General features: G+C 39.0%; 1 protein-coding gene across 1 annotated transcript in view; it reads left to right on the top strand.

Annotated features, from left to right (window-relative positions):
* The window catches only part of LOC140231516 (BAR/IMD domain-containing adapter protein 2-like), a 110,183-nt gene that overhangs the window by 63,612 nt on the left and 23,770 nt on the right, over window positions 1-22,801 (top strand). Inside the window, 2 exon segments of the mRNA XM_072311651.1 lie at window positions 1,595-1,750; window positions 20,806-20,892. Of these exon segments, the coding sequence (XP_072167752.1) occupies window positions 1,595-1,750; window positions 20,806-20,892 (243 nt within the window).

Genomic DNA, 22,801 nt, shown 5'->3' with positions numbered 1-22,801 from the left:
GACACTTGATAAACAACAGCAGCTCGCGGCTTCAGGGACAGCGCGTCTCAGGTGATGTGTGTCTTTGCCTGAGACGCGCTGTCTTTGAAGATGTTGTTGTTTATCAAGCGTCTTTGATTGTAAGATCACGTTGTTGCCAAATTTTTACCTCCACGAAATAATCCTTATTACTTTAAAATCTCGCTCTTCAAAATAATCCCCTTAATCGAAAAAAAGCTACGACTACAATTTTTAAATCTTTTTAAGATAATAAAGATACCACTACCTTTGGAAATGAATGATGTTCCTAGGTGTACTGAGTTTGTACTTAGCTCTCTTTTGTATCGTCATGTAGGGTAGCCATTTTGTGTCCATTTTTATCGCGCGCCTTCGTATCTTATTATCTCTACTATCTTTGGTCACCATCATCACGAATCTTAACCCATTGAAGACTAGACCTGAGTATCCCGGGGCAGGGGTGAATGGGAAATGCATGTAGGTCTACCAGTGGAATATGGAGAAAAGTTAGTACCCTGTACACCCTAGGGGTGTTCAGTGGTGATTCAGAGAGAGATTGTGATCGAAGAGATTCAAACATCCTACACTCCCTCTCCACTCCTTTTCACAGCTGAGTCGCAGAACATTTGAAAGCTCTCTCCATGCTATGGAGAGAATCGGCCATCATAGGACAGACTCCATCCCTGGCTGTTATGATGCTCTGACAATTTTTATATATTTAATTGTTAGCATTGTCCAATGTTTAGGACTTCATGCTGGGGCTAATGAGATGTACATGTAGCTGTTTCCCACTTGCGTGGTTGTACAATGTACTGTAGAAGTGGAAATTTTCGCGGTGTTGAAATTTTCGCTCATTTCGCGCGCAATGAGAAGCTAGCGCGAAAATAAAAGCACGCAAATACTTTTGCATGCCATATGTTCCAGTACTTGTTGTCTTGATTCCGCGGAATTAAAAACACGTGAAAGTCTTCTGACACGGCCAAGCGCGAAACATTAGTCGCGCGAAAATATCCACTTTTACAGTAGTTGCCTGTTGCTCATATCGGTGTACTGTAAAAGTGGAAATTTTCATGGCAGCAATTTTCTTTTTCAACTTTGCTGGATGTGATGAATTTTGCAATATTTTTGATTCAGTGGAATCAAAATTTAGAATAGTACCACATGTGACAACAAGCAGAAAATTAAGATTATGTGTTTTTATTATTGTGCTAGTTTTATGTCACATAAAATGTGTGAAAATTCTTACTTTTACAGTATTTGATATTGTTGGCTCAATTTGATACACCAGTTGTTTGATATTTGATAATTGTTATTGATCCTCCCCTGTCTCTCTCTCCCTCCCTCCCTCCCAAACTCTATAAATCTCTTCTGTCTGTCTCCACCCTTCCCCTCCTCATCTCTACCCCTCCCCCACCCCATCTCTACCCCCTCTCCCACCCCATCTCTATCCCCTCCCCCACCCCATCTCACCCCCTCCCCACCCCATCTCTATCCCTCCTCTTCCTCATCTCCACCCCTCCCCCACCCATCTCTACTCCTCCCCACACCATCTCCACCTCCTCCCCCACCCCATCTCCACCCCCTCCCCCACCCCCAGGCTGTTGAGAAGTGTCGGGCAGAGGTGAAGAAGCTGCAGAAGAAGACCCAAAAGAACCACAGTGAGAAGTACCTTGAGAAGGAGCAGAGGACGACGGAGGAGCTCCAGCTCCTCACCAAACAACTCCACAACTTCCGATCCAGCGGCCTACGGGAGGTGAGAACTCCTACGCAGTATGTTCCCCCCCCCCCAAAAAAAAAAAAATAAAATAAAATAAAAAATAAAAAATGAAAAAATACAATCACATTTCTGCATTAATAACTTTCCAGACATGAAATTCTGTAGATTCAAATCTGATTTCAGATATAGGTTTTTTTTTTTCCTCCAGTCTATACACATTTTGCTTTTTCCATTGTATCAAAATCACCTGAGAAGTTCAATTTCTGATTTTTTTTTTCAACAAACCTCAATATCATCCCTGACTTTCTTAAAACAATTTTAACAATCTGAATGCTATTTCAGGGAATGAAACGTCAGGTATAACTTCTTACCTCCATTTTGCAGAAAACCTGATTAAGTGGTCACAGAGAAATGTGAATCGTTGTAAAATATGTCATGGGTTCATATCTTCCAAGTTGAGCACTTGGATGCTGTTGGAACTGTGAACACAATGGAAAAAACTTGGAGGGAAGGGATTCCTGACAAACTCTACAAAGATCCTTCATTTCTTTTTGACCCCTGAAGCAAATTGAATAGGGTTTTGTGAATGATATTGGTAATAAGTTATAGTTTCATACCTTGAAATTGCATTTGGATTGATTCACTATTTTTAAAGTTATCATTGCACAAAAGTCTGATAATTTTGTTTGTAGTACATACGGTATGTGTATGTGTGTATGGGGAAACGAAAATCAGAATTTATATCATGTAGCTTACCTCTAATTGGATTCCTCCCTATGGCTATATTGCATGAAAAGTGAAGCTAGCTTGCCAGGCTTAACTTGTGTCATTTTCTTGTGACAGAGTGCCAAGTCATTTTGTGCATTAATTATGCCACAAATAGTTGTGACATACATGTGTCTTCTTAAAGTTCACAATTTTCTCTTTCAGTGTGACTGTAAATGCCAAGTATTGCAATTCTTAATGTTGCAGTCTTTCCTGATGATGATGGGCCTCACATACTAGTTCTGTGCCATGGTCTCTAATGAGATCTTTATCGATCAAAATTTTGCCAAATTATAGGCTACACCTAGACATGACGTACTGATGTGTACTCAAGATGTAATGGTTTTCGGTATTAGTCGTGTTTATTACAGTAACCTGTGATGGAATTCTTTCTCATCAGCTGAAATTAGTTCTCTCTTGGGGAATAATACAGAAAATAGAAACATAAATTGTGTCCTATACTCCTTGTATATCAAGTCAAATGTCATTTGTGTGTGATAAAGGTGTTATCTGAAGACCCCGGTGAAGTTTTGTTGACATGATTTGGTTGCAAGAGATTTGCCCTTTGAAGTTATTGCTCCGAGTGCAGCTCCTCACTTTAGCTTTCATTCACTGCTGATCCTGTGGACAAGTAGAATTAAGCAAACATCAGAGTTTTGCCGAAGACCATGTACACTGCGGTACATTATAGAGAATCAATAGAGACTCAGTAAAGCAGAGCAATACCCATGAGGTACTGAATGGCAGTAAAGTCAGCATCAGAGTTTCAGGTCATTATTCATGTCCATGTTTACATTGTCTTCCTTATCTAATGTGAAACAAGAGTATCATATGAAGATACCATGTACTGTGATCCCTTTCCCCAATAGAAAGGAAGACGAAAGAAAAAGATCTTTAGATACATTGTAATATTGTATACTTCAACTGCAGTATGACTGTTTAAAGGAGGTTTGTATTTCTACAATTATTCCTTTAAAAAAGGGTGGTATTCCACTTTAAGATAAGTATATGTATTGATGCAATTCTGTAGAAGCTGTTATTTTCACCTGGGTATGTAATTTTCGTGAATGTCACAAATCACTGTTGGGCCACCAATTTAACAACGTTTTGTGAAAATATCGCAAATGGGCAGGTATTTATGACACATATTTATGATGAAAAATGTCTGTGTCCTCATCCACAAAAATATCTGTATACGAAAATATGATTTTACGGTCATCAAGAGTAGAAGTTAGGCAGTCGATCTTCAGCAGTTCTTGAGGCCGCCTTGAGGGACAGTGTTGGCAGATTAGAGGAAGCACCCTCATTACCCGTGCCGAATTTGTTGGAAACTTCGCGATGACGTCTTCCAGGTGTGGGACATTTAATCCTGTCGACAACAATTGCGTCTTACAGGATTTTAGGGATTAGTTACAATTAATGTCAGAGACAGACAAACATCAGCATACTGCCCTGTATTGATAGTGAAAGTAGCCTCTCATCAAGTGGTCATGACAAGGAACGCCTGCGTCTGCTCAACCCTCCGAGAAGGAAATAACAGTAGAGTAGGTTCACTATGTAGTAGAGTATAAATAGTATAGAAGGAAGAAGAGGTAGAAGAAGAAGTAGTGGCAGCAGTGGTGGTATTAGTGGTGGTAGGAGTTAACCTGTTGAGGACGGACTGATTTTGCTACAACATGCATTTCCCATAGACCCCTGCCCGAGTATAATCGGGACTCATCCTCAACAGGTTAAGGTAGTGGTTACCGTAGTAATAGTAGTAAAAGTACATAATAGTGGTAGTTTAATAGTAGTAGTACACCTTTTAGCAGTGTGTAGTTGTACTTGGTAGTTGTATTGTAATATACATTGTAGTTGCAGTAAGAGTAGCAGTAGTAGAAGTAGTATTAGTGGTAGAAGTACAGTCGTACATGTAGTAATAGTAGCACTTGCAACATAATAGTGGTGTACAGGTTGTAATAGTGGTAATAAAGGAACATGTGGATCCGTTATCTAGGCCGAGAGAGCCGGAATTTTCAGGCCGAAAAAGACTTTGCACATCAGTGTAACTTCAAAAGCACAATAAACATAAGGTCACAAGAAGAAGGTGAACGCAGTAAATGCTGGCTGATCAACCGTATGTGAAAGGGATCATCGAGCAAGGAGCATATCAGACAGGAAATAAAAGGGAGTCTTTGCAGGAAAACATGATGGGATATTATGTTCCCACAGCGACAGCAAAGCCCATGCCTCACCGATGCTGTTTTCACACGGGTTGAGACGTAATTGCAATGCTGGATTACAATTATGATTAGAATGATTGTTCGTACACATAACTGGGGAAGACTTCGCAGATTCTGCCGTTTTAAATTTCAGAGTGAGGATAGGAGGTGTGGCTTTATCCGAGTTCTCAGCAATCACTCTTGAGAACTCAGTATTGTACAAGTAGTGTGCGCTTTGACTGGAGTGCCCGGTTTTTCTGCAGTAGTGGTTAAAAGGTCACCTTAAAAGGGAACGCAAACCCAAAGAGCAATGTGGATTGAGTGAAAGCAGCAACATTAGCAGAATGCATCAGTGAAAGTTTGAGGAAAATCTGACAATCGCTGCAAAAGTTATGAATTTTTAAAGTTTTGGTGATGGAACTGCTGGATGAGGAGACTACTAGAGGGTATAACGTATGAGTGGACAACAATACAAAGAAAATATACAGGAAATTCAACAAAAATTCACTTTTCTAGCCTTATGAAAGAGCACTTGACTAATCGCTTTCAGAAAGCAGGGGGAATATTGCTACCCTTAACATACATGTATGTCGGTATCAAGATGATGGAATTTATAATTTTCATGAAAAATACATTTTTGTGGAATTTTCTTTATATTTTCTTTATACGTATTGTTGTCCACTTATTCGTCATAACCTCTAGTAGTCTCCTCATCCAGGGGTTCCAATACCAAAACTTTAAAAATTCATAACTTTTGCATCGATTGTCTGATTTTCTTCAAACTTTCACTGATGTGTTCTACTAATGTTGCTGTTTTCACTCAATCCACATTTTTCTTTGGGTTTACCTTCCCTTTAAGCTCTGCCCCCCAAAACATGAATTGGAGGTTAATCTGTAATTTTGGAGAATCTCGATTGCGAAACACGTCTGGACCGTCATTTGAATTACTATTTGACTTACGATTCAAATCACCCTCCGCGATTCTGGTTTGCATACTAGTATACACACGGCCACAATGCGTCATTTCAATCACGATTGTAATCGATGCACATTATTACAATTGTGATTCAAACTGTGCTTTCTCAGTAATGTGTGAAAACAGCCTACAAGAGCATGGCTTGTCCAATGGTACTCTGTGCTCAAATGGTCTTGGAGTGTTTCAGCCAGTAGCAGGAAGTTGGATCTTTCTTTTTTTTTATCAGAATGGCGATAATGATATACTTCCTTCTTTTGCAGTGCTGGGGAAAGGGGAAGTGGCAGGGGTGGACTCTGTGCTGGGTTTGTGTACACTAGTAGTGTACAGTGGAAAGAAGTTTAGAGAGATTAATATTGGGACTGGGCGACATGCAGTGTCCGGGGAACACAGAGTTTGTTTACACCCAGACTTTGATTTACACAGAGATGAACTGAGAATAGTTTAACTGATGAACATGATTTGATTGTGACATAACTATTTGAAGTGTACAATATTGCCTATCGAACTGCTGATGTCCACTGGTGTGACTGAACTTTTAGACTTAGGCAATATGCAAATTTATCATTTTAAGCTGATATTAAGCTGCTATTCAATGCCCGTACAATTTGCAATGGCAGCGACTTGACATCACAGCACAGGTAACAATTATAAAGTGTTCCATTCATTTTTGAATGAGAAGAAAGTTACTGTAATTTATTAATGATATGAAGTTGAAGTTGAAATTAGCCAACTGTGCTGTGCTACAGAACTTTCATGTTCAAAATTTGCAGACTTTCTCCTGAGCAATTGTAGAATCAGTTCTCATGCACGATGAGAAGGCAATGTACCTGTGCAAAAAACAGAACAGCACTTTCCCTGTCTACATTTTACAATCTTACTGCAAACTAACCTATTAACCTGTTTAGGACAGACTGATTTTGCTACAGCACGCATTTCCCATAGACACTTGCCCAAGTATACTCAGGACTCGACCTCAATGGGTTATTATAGCCCGGGTAAAGATGGTGGATTTCGTTTCACCAGGAATAGATCAAGCAATTAACACCTCTGACCTGGGCCAAGGAGAATTGCCAAAGACCTTGATACAGGAAAGTAAATGTTGCCTTTTCTAGTTTTTATACTGTTTTGATTTATACAGAAATGTGTAGGCATCCAAGGAGAGTTTAATGTACAGATCATATTATTATGTCAGCTAGTGCATGAATGCTGTGAAACAGAAAGTGCCAGATTAGAGGGAGATAGAGGAAAACTAGACAGTTATATTAAAGTCTATAATGACCAGTTTAGGTTTATCTTGGCATTCTTTAGGTGTCATGATATCCCTTATTTGCTCGGTGCTCAAAATAACATTAATATCACTACTTTCCCCAGGGCATGTTATTTTTAGGACTCTTCTGCTGATTATCTTTCAGAGATATTGATGCCAACTCATAGCCTGCAAGATGGGTAGAACTTTCTTTGTCTTTCTACATAGCTGGGATGAATCATATTTTGGTCATTTTATTAATGAAACAAAGAAGTGGGAAATTCATGCAAGTACGTGCCATCAAAAATATGCTGTGTAGAATGGCTCACTCTACCAACACCGTCAACACTTTCCCAGTATCATTCAGAACAGGTGGTTTTGTTTCCGCAGTATTGTGATCTGTGAGGTTGATTTTCATGGAAACAAGTTCCCTTTTCAGGAAGAATTCTCTATGGACTCACTGCTACGAGCAACTTACTCGTACCTCATGAAGATGATGATTGACATGGGAGATATATACAAATAATCCATTTGAAAGGTTTGAAATAATTACGAGCAGGTAGGTTATTCAAGTCCTATTAAAGACCTGAGAAAGGAAAAGACTAACCTAACTGGAGATAGCATTTATTATAACCCTTAGATCAGAACATTCTGTATTATCATTGAGAGCAACAACAGTCAAGATTAGTTAACTTGTAAAGTCAGAGTACTATTGATAACATTACAAATGATTTCTAATTAGCCCATACTGTCAGAATCATTTTGAGGTAAATGGTGGTAAAGATATTTAAATTAAGTTTTTGTGCTTCAAACAGAAATGAAAGGAGTCTGATATACAGGCTGCATTAAGAAATCACCTGGTGCAGATCAGTGGATGTCCCCATCAAAGCCACGATTAACCCATTGCATGCCATACACAGATTGGTCTCATACAAGCTTGAGGACCTTTCAAAATCTCAAAGGGCGGTGATGTTTCACAGGTGTCAGTCATAGGGACTATTGTGACTCTTTTGTACGGATTGCATGCAGGTGCCCTCGTGAAATGGTGTGATTTAAATAAAAAAGAAGCTGATTAATGTGGTGAGGAGTTTCATGTGCTATGTTGCCAGGCACAGCTGACCTCTTTATCAAAGCAGTAGTTGCATAATTAATATCCGCATGAATTGTGTGCAAATGTGGTCGCTCTCTCACAAGCGCATTTCCCAATCAAGAATCCTGCCCTCGGATGATAGCGGGGGGGGGGGGGGGGGGGGGGAGGGTGTTTCATAAAGCTGTTCTTAAAGTTATGAATTACTTAAGAAAGACTGGTGATCAGTTCTGATGTGCTATACTTATCAGAATTTCAGTGATTCAGTACAAGAACTGATCTTTAAAGGTCAAGTTTACCTTCATAAACATAAGGATTGAGAGAATGCAGCAATATTAGTAGAACACATCAGTGAAAGTTTGAGGAAAATTGGACAATCGATGCAAAAGTTATGAATTTTTAAAATATTTGTGTTGGAACCGCTGGATGAGGAGACTACTAAGGCTCGTGATGTCATATGAGTACAACAGTATAAAGAAAATGTAAAGAAAATTCAACATAATTTCACTTTTTTCGCATAATAAAAGAGCACTTGACCTGCCTCGTTCTAAAGGCAATGGGAATAATATTACCCATAACATATGTCAGTAACAAGTCAAGGGAACATGTACTTTTTTCAAAAGATGAAATTTTGTGAAATTCTCTTTGTATTTTCCTTATATTGTTGTACGCATGTGACATCATACACTGCAGTAGTCTTCTCATCCAGCGGTGACTGCACAAAAACTTCAAAAATTCATAACTTTTGAACGGATTGTCCGATTTTCCTCAAACTTTCAATGATGAGTTCTACTAATATTGCTACATTCTCTCATTCCTTATGTTAATGAAGGTGAACTTGTCCTTCAAGAACAGCTTTATGAAACACCCCCCTGGTGTCATAGTCTCCTTACGAGGGAGCAGGTTGTGCATTTGACATCAGAGATGGATGACATCAGAGACGGACGCTTTTGAGAAACGGCTATATTCACATTTTTAAAGTATTAGAATTCCTATGCTTGACAGTGCTTTCCATGGTTGCCAGGAGAGAACAATATGTTGGTTCTGATCTTGTAAATTTTTATTGCAGTCACAAATCAAATGTTATGGCATGTTCAATGGGTGACTCATCTTTGTCGCCCACCATATGGGTCAGGTTTGATACGTGTCACCAAATACAAAGCATCGGAGCTGTAAAATGAATGTCTATTCCAGCTCAATCCTATGGGTTCATTGATATGGACTGGTGAGGCACTGCAGAGAAAATGTGAAATTATTTTTCATAATTCCTTTGAGTGTTTTTGAAGTCTGGCCAAGTTCATGCTCACAACATGGCAAAAGGAAGAGTGAAAAATCCATGCAGGTTACTTTACCCATGCTTAAAGGCATTACATGTATGTACCATTTGCAGATGAAACAAAAACCCAGCTTTAGTGCTTCAAAATAGTTCTAAAATGTGAGTCAGGGATAACATCACATGTAAAAAGTGTTCATCAGTATAATCAATCCTAAGAATTATTAAATATACAAAATATGAACAATACATGTAGTTATAATAAAATTGTGTCTCCACCAAACCGTCTGCAGTTATGGTTTATCGAGAAAAATAGTGATATCTCCTTACAGTATATTTTAGGCTTTATTGCTAAATTTTTGTCTGGCAGAATGTTTTGTGATACAACTGACCTACACACATATGCATCAAATGTGATAACTCGACCATAAAATCACTGGCACTACCAGTTTAATAGTAAAAAGTACAGTTTGTTCTGACTGGTATAACTACATCCTGGAACTGGCTGTAAGTGTAGAGAGATTATGTAATCTTTTTTTTTTCTTCAGGCTCAGATGATATCACAGTGACCTTCTACAATTTTGCATCACTGTCACAGTGGATGGGCTTGCCTAATAGTGTATAAAGTAGTACATGTATTATTCTAGAGGAATTAGCCAGATGTCAGTATGATATCCCTCAAAGGCAAGTTATGATGCAGTACATGTACATCAGCATGTGAGGGGGTAGTGCAGAATATCCACTATTTGTATAGACTCAGTGATGTCGTAGAAGTCGTGTTAGTTTGGGATGAGTTAAGGATGTACATGTAATTCTGCTCTTAAAGTTTTGCTGGCTTGCATTCTGTCCTGTGCCATGTGCACTCGATAGTGTCCTGTGTTCCAGATAAGCTATCTGCCCAGTTTGTTGGGAAGGAAGCCCAGCCTTCCGCTGTCCTTGGTTACATTCCGCTCGAAAGCGATGGCAGAGAGAGTCGTTTCCCCCTTTTAGCTGTTGGCTTCAACGGCCTAGTATCGTGGTTTTCTGGTAGATCTGTGCGGAGGGAAAGATAATTCTCGAAGATCTCCAGGCATCCGTGAGGGTTTACTGCAGACCAGAGTCAACGTCCAACGTCGTCAAGCCGACATTGCTCTTTTTGTTTTGTTTTGTTGTCATCACTTTCCATTGTATGCTTGTGTGGTTTGTTGACGTTTTGAAGCCACTTTTGCTCGAGATCATAAAGCACGTTGGCGTCACTGTCGAGTTACTGCACTTGAATGCTACAAAAATAGAACATCCAGGAATGACAGCAGGAATGCTTTCCATCCAATATGGAAAAGGACACCATTTTGTGATTTAGGTCAAAACTTTTTTGTTTTGGTCTCATTCTATTATATGTTTTTTTCTTGTTCATGGTTGGGTTATCGCACTTTCACAGTACACAAATGAAGTGGTTTCATATCCATGGCAAAAAGAGCTGTTTTTATCTCAAGATGGATGTGAACTTTTTGATCTGGGCCAATCTACCATTTTTCTATAATTGTACGTTTATAAAGTTTGTGTGTTTGTTTGTTTGTTTTTGCATGTGTACTGTATGCTACTTTGAACTCTTCAGAATTCCTCTTATCTAAATTCTTTTTTTTTTCTCTATCACAGTTTGTTAGGTTGATGATAAAAGTGCAAATAAAAAAGGCCTTAATAGACCTTTTTTTTCCTCCTACAAGATAGAATTGTGAAACGTCCGAGTTGAAAAGCACAGCGCACAAAGTGAGAGCAATACAGGATCAACTACTGTACAAGCTGAAATTTTCGCATACAGATATTTTTGCGAATTGCTACTAGGAGAACATTTTCACGTGTTGTTAATTTCGCGGTTGCGAGGTCTAACTGTGCTTATCTGTTCGCACGTTGTTATTTTCGCGGTTCAAAGGCGATTCGCGAAAATAAAACCACCGCGAAAATTTCAAAAAAGACTAATTAAAAGACTTGGGCATATCAGGGCAATTACCCCCCCCCCCCCCCGACAATTGACAAAATGAATGATTGTACATACCATGTGTATACTCATGACAATGTTGTGTATAACAACATGATAATGTAATGTAAATGACATATTAAGCATGTGTGTCACATATGTATAATGGAAATGGTTTTTAGCTCAGTACGGAGCCCTACTGCTCTATGCAGATCTTAAATTTGCAAGGGATTGGTTTCATTGAGTTTGAAAACTTACAAGCATTCAAAAGCATCGATCCTTCTTGCCAAGTAATTAATTTCCCTCTTACTGTTGAACAAAGGGGGGGGGGGGGGGGAGGATACCATCATTCCTTCAGAATGTAACCAGAAACTTTGTAGGATCTGAGAGAACATGTATACACACGTAAGAGTCTTAAAGAGAAGCTATCTGAGTCGTGTGGGCGTGGAAGTTCATAGTGGGCTTATCGACAAGCAAACTTCACCCAAGCAAGCTTTCATAGTACGGTTGACTGGGAGACACTTACGGCGCATTCCACAATGTATGTACTTTTCTGGTCGTCTGATGACTCTTAAGTGGTTGCTAGGAGACAAAACTTTTTTTATGGCATTATTTGCTTGCACGTCTGATCTCTGCCTGTGTTTGTGTGTCTCCATCAGCTTGTACCTTAAATCTATTTTAGTCATGGCAATTAAAGTATGGGCTTTTTAAAAATGCTGTCTGCACCCTATATGTCTCAGTGTCTCTACCTGTACATTCTTTGTCATCTCTCCTGTCTTGTTGTCGTGCTCTCTCTACCCCCCCCCCCCTTTTTCTAATTCTCTTTGTCTCTCCATCTGTCAGTGAGCTTTTCAAATAGATTTTTGTGGTATTGATGAGTCATATATACCACTTTTAAGTTTTTGTTTTTGTTTTTTTTTTAATGGGTACTGGGTCTGGCTTGCTCTATGGTACTCGGTAGTTGGTTACTGTTGGAGGGATTGAAATGCCTTTAGAAAGTTGTAGACAATCGGCGAAGAAGTTCAAAGTCTAATGTCTGCATGGGAGACCCTTTCTCCTAAGCTTTTGTTTTGCCACAATGTTTTGTTTTGCCCTGGTTTTGGATTCAATACATATATCTGTTGATAAACTGTCGTGGGAGAACATGGCATGTTCATGGAATGTTGATCTCATGTGAAGCTTGTTGCTACCAAACTGCTCTCTGACAAACAACTTTAAGTCTTACCAGTGTATGTGGTCTCCAAAGTTTGTGTAGGGGGGGCCCTTTGATGCATGACCATTTTGAGACATGTTATGTTTGGTAACTATAGTGCAAATAAAATGTCTACAGCCTGGTTATAGCAACCCGTGGATAGAGATGCCATAAAGTATGTGCATTATGCAATAGCGCCGCTCCAGTGTGTATTTCTACAAGGCATTTACACGTGGACAAGGGTGACAAAAAAGTCAACAGTCACTGACTAAAAGACAGAAACATGTGTTTGTGTGTTTTAAAATGCAATTTTTCAGAGTTGCCGGACAGGAATAGAACGTGGTATCGAGTCATGAGGAGTTAAGATAACACATACCAGCGTTCATTAGTTTGTTTTGCTCTAACCGCACATCGACACCACACTCTGAAATGGTATCCACAGTTTGCTCCTCCACTTCCTTCCTCCTTGGTCGGATTCCCTGGCATCTCATATGCAAAAATGATTACCCACAATGCCTTGCAGTCTGCATAGGTCATCCCCCAGGTCAGTGACACAACATCCTCTTTCGGTGTCCGTTCATATTCGGCGCGAGGAGTAGACTCGGGCAGAATTAAAAAGGCGCAGGTGATTTTTGTGAACCGTTATTTCCCCCTGGAAATTGATGGATTAAGTCATTAGAATGTCTGAGAGAAGATTGTCAAGTCATCAGGGCTTCATTGAATCTTGGATGGTTAGTGAATTCGTGCGGCATCCATTTGCATGATTCAGACTATTAAAAATATTAGAAAAAAAAAAAGAAGTGCCCTGAAATGTTACTGAACTCTTCCAGTTGTGAAGTAGAACTGTGAAGGGTGAAGAGAGTTTTCTGAGTGGAGAATCCAGAACAAAACATTATGTTCTGCTTCATGGTACTTTTGGTTTATAAAGGATAGCATGAAAACCAAAACTTTCATTACATCCACCAAAGCAGGAGGTTACGTTTTCATTGGCATTGGTTTGTTTGTTTGTCTGTTTACAAAATAATTCAAAAAGTCTTTGATTTGAATTTGAATAATAAAAAATTTGAATATTAAAAAAAATAAATTTTGAATGAATTTGAATAAAGCTTGCAGGAAAAGTTGATATTGACACAAGGAACATACATGTATTATTGAAGTTTGGAAGTGATGCGGGAATCTTTATGGATTTTTGAAAGATTTTTGATCGTTTGGTAGATCCTAGGGTCAATGAACTTGGGAATTCAAGCTGCACGTTTTGGAGGTTTGCATACGGGCTCCAAAACATGTGCTCTGCTCCGCGTAGCTATAAGCTGATGATGGAACAAAATGAGCTGCTTGGTGGAGGTCTGTACTCTATGAGTGCTTTTCTAGTTTTAGATAGAAATAGTGCTGAGTGTAGTGGTTCTTCCCTTTCTTCCTCATCAAGTTTGTCCAAGATATCTTTATGTGCTACACAAAGAGAGTGTTGATATGTTCATCATGACTTAGCATGATGCTTCATGGGTGATTAACAGTGAAAACAGTCAGAGATTTATAGGTCACAATGTCTGACTTTTTACAGCTTTCAACCTGTTTTAATAGATAAGCAGGATAGGACTTGAAAACACATTTGGCATTTAGGAAAAAATGTAGAAATTTTAGAATGCTTTAATGCCTCGTAGAAAAAGCTAGAAGACACAGTAATGATATTTAACCCGTTGAGGACGAGTCCCGAGTATACTCGGGCAAGGGTCTATGGGAAATGCGTGTTGTAGTGAATTCAGTCCATCCTCAGTGGGTTAACACAGAACATCCTCCTCATGTGCAGGTCTGTAGACAGAGTATCATACAGATGTATATACAAATTTTTGGTGGGGAGGATGTTTGGGTGATAGAGCTTGCAGAAGATGACACCTTCTTCTTTAATAAAATAGTCTAAAAACTTTGGCCCTGTTCACACTAAAAGTCCGATCTCATTGGCAAGGGCAAACCCCCTTTGGTTTTTGTGCATTTACACTGAGAAATCAGATTAAGAATATTGAATAATTCCTGAAGCCATTTTCATCTCTTTGTGGATTTTCATGGTATGTGTTCACATAATTATGCCCATTGCTTTAATTGCTTTTAAATTATTGGGTCAGGTCCATTGTGTGAATTGATACTGTTGAGGGAGCCTTTCTTTATAGGCCGAAGTGCTGCAGGACACAGCTAGAGTTTAGCAGCCCTGCTGGCATAACCTACCATGTCATCTATTAGCACTTTCACACCAATTCGACAACAGAGGCAGAACATTAAAAAAATCACTTGGGCCTATTCCCCTTGTTTGTCATGCCATAGACTTTCACCTGTTGATTTTTTGCCAGGCTTTGGTCTATGTTTCATGATTGCAATGAGTGGTGTATCATTACAGAGCACCAACCCTGCAAAAGATTGCACAAAACGTTGTCCCTTTGTGGAGTCAGTAGGAATTGTCGTGATGAAAAAAGCTGTAATATACCCTATATTGTTTAGTCATGTCATATAGCCCTAAAACATAACCATTTGCCTGACAGTACCCTTTAATACTTGCTTTCACTCTTTATCAAAGGTACATCCGTATAATAAAACAAACAAAAAACCTCCAAAGAGATATTATATAGCCCATGTGGTTTCAAAGCTGGAAGAGCTCCAGTATATGATGTATAGCAGGAACTAAATGAAACGGAATCATAAACTCAAAAACAATATTACCAGTATGGCATGATATTCTGTGTATAAATATAGCATAGTGCTGTGTAGATATGGAAGAGAAATGAAAGCTACAGGACAATTCCAGAACCAGACTTCTACACCTCCATCAGTGCCTGGGAATTCACCATTCTACTTTACATTACAGTGAGAGAAATTTACACTCTGTTTTCCAAAACAGTCTAACACAGATTTGATAAATAGCATTGATGGATGGAAGATAGATCCAATAAGGCAGAGATTGCTTTAATAGTGGTGTTGGCTTTATTCACAGAGAGAGAGAGAAAAAAAAAAAAAATCTGTTATTCTCGATACCAAAGGGGGAGCATGTTCTCAAGTGACATGGAGTTTACAGAGACTCCAACCCCAAGCACCTTCTGATCTGGAGATTCTCCCACCTGAAACCCCTAGCAAACAGGAGACTCCAAGTTGATGTGCGCAAAGGGCACATCACGAGCGCGAAGCGCGAAGTTCCTTGCGGCCGGGGTCCAGGGCCCGCTTAAGGGCCCTGGAAACTCTAGGGTTCTAGATGCTCTCTTGTGCTATCTAAGGCTTATTTTTCAACATACGATGGCAATAAGTACAAAGAAATCCTTTCCAACGGGAGACACAGAGCCAGGGCGGGAGAAATTAAATCTGAAGCGGGAGAACGGGAGATTTTGCAAAAATGGGCTTTCGGCGGGAGATCTCCCGTCGAGAGCAAGAGAGTTGGAATCTCTGAGTTTATAGCTTTTCATTTCTTTTTAATTCTAATTCTGAGGTGTATTACAGTTGTACCTTTAGATTTCATTTGCAATGTTTGGAGACAGTAACCCTTGACCATGCAAAATTTTTTGACATTTACAAAAGGGATTATGCTACCTTTAAACCACAGGCTTGTTTGTAGTGACATCCAAGCACATTTATCACAACCCAACCCGAAACACAAGATCCTGTTACAGACATTGCACCCACACACCTGCAAAACAGGTGGACAAGATTACACATATCCGTGTAATGAATGGCGGCATGATACCAGCCATAGGTTGTCTTCAGAAAGTTTGTATGTCTCCGACACCATGTTGCAGGGCATTGTACATTGGAATTACTTTGCACTAGAGACCTCTCTTCCCATTCAAGTTTGCGAAACCCCAATTAAGTTTCAGAAACTGATTTCAAAAGAATAACCTTAGCTAAACTCTTGATAAATCAAAATATAGTATATCGATATGTATGTCTCTTCTTGCATGATATAGTACTTCTAGTGTAAGTTTCAGTAGACCAACCACCAGGAAAAGAAATCATGGTATTGACCATGTATTACTGTACGAGCTGAAATTTTCGCGGTGGTTTTATTTTCGCGAATTTCGCGAATCGCCTTTGAACCGCGAAAATAACAACACGCGAAAATAACAACGTGCGAACAGATAAGCACAGTTAGACCTCGCAACTGCGAAATTAACAACACGTGAAAATGTTCTACTAGTAGCAATTCGCGAAAATATCTGTACGTGAAAATTTCAGCTCGTACAGTATATTGTACTCCCAATAGCTTTTGTTATACCCCCGCCACACTTAGTGTGAAGGGGGTATATAGGAATCATTATACCCCCGCCACACATAGTGTGAAGGGGCTATAGGAATCACTGTGATGTTGGTCGGGCGGTCGGGCGGGCGGTCGGTCGGTCAGTCTGTTGCAAAATCTTGCGTCGCGAACTTCTCCTACAGTTTTGAAGCAATTTAAAGGGTGTGTACAGTTCTGGTCGAGGTGAGGATAGCTTTTAACATTTTGCGAGATATTCAGAATCCACTCTATGAGATGTCAAAGAGCATGCAGTTCTAAGGGGTATCAAAAGTTTATTCGATGAAAATCGGTTTTGAAATGGCCGAGATATCCAAAAACAAGGTGAAACAAAGAGATCCTAGTAAAGTTGTGGCATGTCGCCTTTTATTATTAGCACTTTTTTTTATATCTCAGCCATTTGAAAACCAATTTTCATCAAATAAACATTGAATCCTTAAAATTACATGCTCTTTCATATTTCATAAGAGGCTTTTCATTATCTCACTTAGGAATGTTCAAAACATGAATCCCCACCTCAACCAGTACTGTACAGTCCCTGTAAATGAAACTTAGGGTAAATGATGCTATTGAGGTATAGATGTGCAAGGCATGTTTTTGTGTTTGTCGGACAATGTGTTGCCATGGTACCCATAATTTTACCAAAACCTTGTAGATTGAATAACTTCCATAGTATTTGAGCAATCAATTTCAAAATTGGTATCTATGATGATCTATAGGTGTAGTTATGCAAGACACTCTTTGTGTTTGTATTTGACAAAGCGTTGCCATGGTAACCGCATGTTTTCTTCAAAATCTTGTGGAGTGAACAACTTCCACAGTTTTGAAGCAATTGAAATCAAATTTGTTGGGCATTATGGCCTTGAGGCATAGATGTGGAACACATAATTTTTGTGTTTGTCAGACAAAGCGTTGCCATGGTAACCATAATTTTACTAAAACCTTATGGATTGTATAACTTCCACAGTATGTATGATGATCGGGAGGTGTAGTTATGCAAGACACCAATGTGTTAATATAAGAAAGATGTGTTGTCATGGTAACCACTCATTTTTGTATCAAATTGAATCGTTTAATCCATGAATTGGTGTGTATGATGCTCTTTAAGTGTAGTTTTGCAAAATATCTTTTGTATTTGTATCGGGACAATGCATTGCCATGATGGTAGCCGCATTTTTTTTTTTTTTTTTAATCCTGTGGAGTGAACTTCTTCCACAGTTTTCAAGCAATTGAAACCAAATTTGGTAGGCATTATGGCCCTGAGGTATAGATGTGGAACACATAATTTTGGTGTTTGTCACACAAACCGTTGCCATGGTAACCACAATTTTACCAAAACCTTGCAGATCGAATAACTTTTCCATCATTCAAGCAATTAAAGTCAAATTTAGTATGTATTATGATCTAGAAGTGTAGTCTTGCAAGACACCAATGTGTTATTTTAAAGTAAATGTGTTGCCATGGTAACCACTCATTTTTGTATCAAAATAAACCATTCAAGCTATTAAGGTTAAATTTGGTGTGTATGATGATCTTTAAGTGTAGTGGTGCTGGGGGAAAGCATGTTTCCATTTGCTGTAAGTTTTATACTCAGTGTCAACTCTGTAATTGTACAGTAAACTAAAATTATTCTGTTTCCAATTCGACAAGTGCACAAACTTGGTATTGACGTCATTGCCCTCATGACATCACATACTATAAAGCAACACTAGGGGCAGGGGTATTACTCACCTTCAGTGATAATTCTAGTTTGGGACTGTTTGTGCTCTTATTATGGATAACATATAAAATTTATGATAATTATTTGTCAGATGTATCCTATGAGAGTCTCTGGTTGCCCTTTATTTTCCCAATTTAAGTTTTATCGCTATATCAATGATGTCATCTTTGTGGAATATTAAATATAGGGGAAGTATAGTAGTTCACAAGGTTTTTGTTTTGCATGTCTGTTCCTTTGTTTTTGTGATGGTGGCTTCATAGAGGTATGATTGTTATATATTGCTAATATTTCTGTTGTATTCTACACTGAAATTAAAAATGATTTAAAAGTAGTATAAAGTGCTTTCACCCTTTTTTTAGGCCACTCTATAAATGTCGTTCACAGTAGTACACTATTTGTCAGTGCTACAATATGAAACATTTTTATCTCATCAAGTTTGCTATTTCTTATCTTGAGAATTGTTAGATTGATGTGAAATAATCCGTTACTGTTGAAAGCCACCGGTGAAATTATGGATTTCATAAGTGACAGCAGTTTGCAAATTTCCTTTGGGGCTGCACCCTTCAGAATCCATCATTCCAACAAGAGGTCTTTAGTGCATGCAGTAGGGCCCTAAGTGTTTACTCTATTTCTTATGTTGAAATAAGAGTGAAGTAGAACTCCTGGTCATTCTAGTAGTAAGCTTCAGAGTACTCAGTCAGTAGTTTGTCCATACCAATAGTGATCTTTTGAATCAATCACTGATGATTTTATTTTTTTTTTTTTTTCATGATGGGTCGTCATGTCAGAATATATTAATCGCCTTTTGCAAGATTGGATTGATACGCCATACATTGAAGGTGCCTCGACTGGTCGCAGCGAGGAGGTACCAGCTCATGCTCTTTGATTGCCCCTAACTCTGTAGTGCTCGTAATTTGTCCTTTATGACTCTTTATTAGTGGTCAAGTGGGTACTGATAAGCTTGAAGAGATCTGTCAACCATATCAGCTGGTTGGTTGCGTCATCTGTCAACTGCTACAATAGAGCATGTAGAAGGGACAGTGAGGTTTTACCATGGTTTAAGCCAGTGAGCATAGCAGTATACCGGTACATGGCCGGTGGAACCGTGGGGGCAGTGGGGGCTTGGGCCCCCACACTTTTTGTGCACCATACAAAGGAATACATAAGGTGTCATGACTTTGGGCCCCCATACTTTTTTTTTTTAAAACCCAGAAGTATGTAAGTAGCACTAGATCTTGAAGTGTGAGTGTGGTAATGTTATGTTTTTCCACTGAAGATCTTTTTTTGTTGTTGTTGTTTTTTTGCTTGTCAGCTGAAAAACCCCAGAAATGGAAGGGGAGAGATGAGCTGAGGACCTTTGCTTTTTGGGGTTTTTTTTTTGTTTTATTTTTTGTTTTTGCTTGTTAGCTCATGAAACCCGGAAGTGGGCCCCCACACGTTTGAAAACACTCCGCCAGCCCTGGTATACATTATCGGGTCACTAGCCCTGCCATTGAGAAAACAAGACATCAGTGGCAAGTGTCAGTTTCTGAAATGGAATGATTATGAAATCCTATTTGATACCTCATCCACTTGAGGTGTGAAAAAGGCAAAATCTTTATACATGAATTCCAATGTTCACAACATTTTCGCTTCAGATTTGAAAGGAAAGTGTTTCACCATAGGCTTGTGAATTCCTAATTATTGTTGTGATACACGTATCAAGTAGAACTATATTGTCAGTTTGAATTAGAAATGACTGGTCACTGCAACTATTAAAAGAAAATATAATAAGCCCTTCCCTTCAAAGCCATAATTTCTCCCTGCACGAGAGAGGTAATTGTTCAATTATTGATTGCACAATAAAAACTCTCTTGATATATTACTAAAGAGAGATTTGTTGTGGTGGTGTAAATGTGTCAGTACATTCTCGAAGTTCTGAACATTTGATTATAAATGAGCAATTAAATGTCTGAACTACCAAGTGAAACCAATGTGTTCTAATTGACATTTCATTTGTTTTTTTCTCCAACTCTATCTATCCTTTTCATCTTTTCTGCCTGTCTCATTGTTTTGTTCTGTCTGTTTTTGTCTCCATCTGTCTTTTGTTTCTCTCTCCTGCTTCTTGTCTTTATCTGCCTCATTACCTCACACACACACACACACACACACACACATTCTATCTTTCATTTTGCTTTCTGCTTCATTTTTATCTCCATCTCTCTCTGTGTCTTATCATTTGCTGTCTTTTTGTGTATTCATCTGTCTCAATCTCTCCATCTTTCTCTCTTTCCATTTACTGTCTTTTTATGTGTGCCTCCATCTTGTCTCTTTTGCTCCCTTTCTGTCCCCACCTGTCTCTTTCTGTCTCTAACTGTCTCCACCTGTCTCCATGTGTCTCCTCCTGTCTCCTATTGTCCTCCCACTACAGGCCTGGAGTGAAGAGAGACGGCGGTACTGCTATCTGGTCGACAGGTACTGCTCCCTCATCAAAAATGATGCCGCTTTCTTCAGCAAGGTGCGGTGGTGGTAGACTAACAGATTGAGAAACCATCATCAACTTTTTGTCGTTTTCATAGTCCGTTTAGTCTGTCTGTAGATTCTTATTGCTTAAAGCACCCATCTCACACTCACTCGCAATGTTTAATTGAAACTATCAGCTACATTTATGTATTTTTTCCGCTCTCTATTAAAGTGTGCTATCCATTCTGATATATTTGGGCTGCAGAGTGAAAAGACTCATAAACATACACTCAGGTAGTCTATATAAACTAATTTTACAATGACATATTATGTAGGGATACAGGGATAGTGGATCAGACTGAATTATGCTTTCCTTTGCTCAGGATTTCACAGCAGGCTCTTGCTGATCATTAGTAGCATAATATTGTAGCATGGCTTATATGTGACCCGCTGCACCAAAAGGATCCGAAAGTCGGGGGAGGACAATTTTCTGAAAATGACATGACATTATTCCCTTACTCTTCCACTTTAATGTCATTTATAACTTGACTAATAAAAGTACCCGGTTGCGGAGATATGGATGATGTTATTAGCACATGTCGAGTGGTTTAAGAAATCGGCGTTTCGAGTAAACCGCCTTCAAAGTTTTCCTTCCGACACAATCATGATCAAGGGGAAGCAAGACAGTTTTCACCATTTGACAATAGAAGGTACGCTCCTAGCAACCTCCGCGATGTTCATTCAAGCTTAGCGCCAGCCGTCTACGCACGACCAATCAGTAACCAGGATGCCATGGACTGACCAATGAGATTACTCCCTCGTTGCTAGGGGCGGAGTCTAGCTGCAGTGCTAAATCCAAATCTTCGGACATGTTTCTGTTCCATTGAAAGTCGGAAAATCATGTCCCAGAAAAAATGCTATTTTCTTGCCTTTGCTTTGATTATTTAGCTTTGAAATTTCGGCAGGTGATAGAAGATACATTAGACTACAAAATTATGTTGAAAACAGAAATCCGAATGTTTTGACGGATTTTGATGATCTGACTTCCAACTCAATTTTTTTCGGCTCTTCCGTCAGCGACTTTAGGATCCTTTTGTTGTAGTGAGTCACATGTAGTCTACTCTGTTTTAGTGTAGATTAGTGTGATTTTCTTCAGCTGAAAAAATTTGGCTGTACACATTTTTGGCTACTCCCATACCAGACTGTTTCTTGAAAGAAAATCGCAATTAAAAGTTGAAAGTGAAATCAAACAACTTTCCAAGCAGTGTATCAAATGGTCCGGGGATGACATTCTTGACAATGAACAATGAATACTTGATTGATACTGTACATGATTTGAATGTGATAGTGAAACTGATGTGAGACGTCTGGCTACTGCCATCGAGATAGTTATGGTGGTCTCCTTGTAGATTGACTGTCACGCTTAGGATAGTGAATGACCAATCACAGTCACACATGTTGAACACAGCAACTACACAATAATGTTTACACCCAAACTATAGTTTTAAATGCGTTACACCCGAGGAACTGTTATGAACACATATTGCACACAAGGTTCAGTGTTATACATGTATCGATCAGAGATTATCCCCTTCGCACACACCAAGGTGTAATATAGTACATTCTAGGTGTGACATTGTTGGCAGAATATTACACACTTCAACGTATAACACACGCTCATTTAACGAAGAAGGCACTCCGCAAATCACAAGTTATCCTGTATATTACTCACAAGATACCACATCCATCATTTGGTATCAACTCATAGTAAACTTAAGGGGTATCACACTTTTATTACACACGAGCATCTCACATGTTTCAAGCAAGGGATGATTTACATGTAGGCCTATATCTCCAACAAACAATTACATGTACATACTCTGCAGAGAACAAAAAGAATATTAAAGGTGTTTTAGTGATGGGCTAAAATGATTAACTATTAAAAGTTGTAGTGTTTCACTAAT

The sequence above is a fragment of the Diadema setosum genome, chromosome 8 (assembly GCF_964275005.1).
Source record: "Diadema setosum chromosome 8, eeDiaSeto1, whole genome shotgun sequence".
NCBI lineage: Eukaryota > Metazoa > Echinodermata > Echinoidea > Diadematoida > Diadematidae > Diadema > Diadema setosum.
Note: the sequence above shows the minus strand (reverse complement) of the source record. Positions and strands in the feature narration are given on the sequence as shown.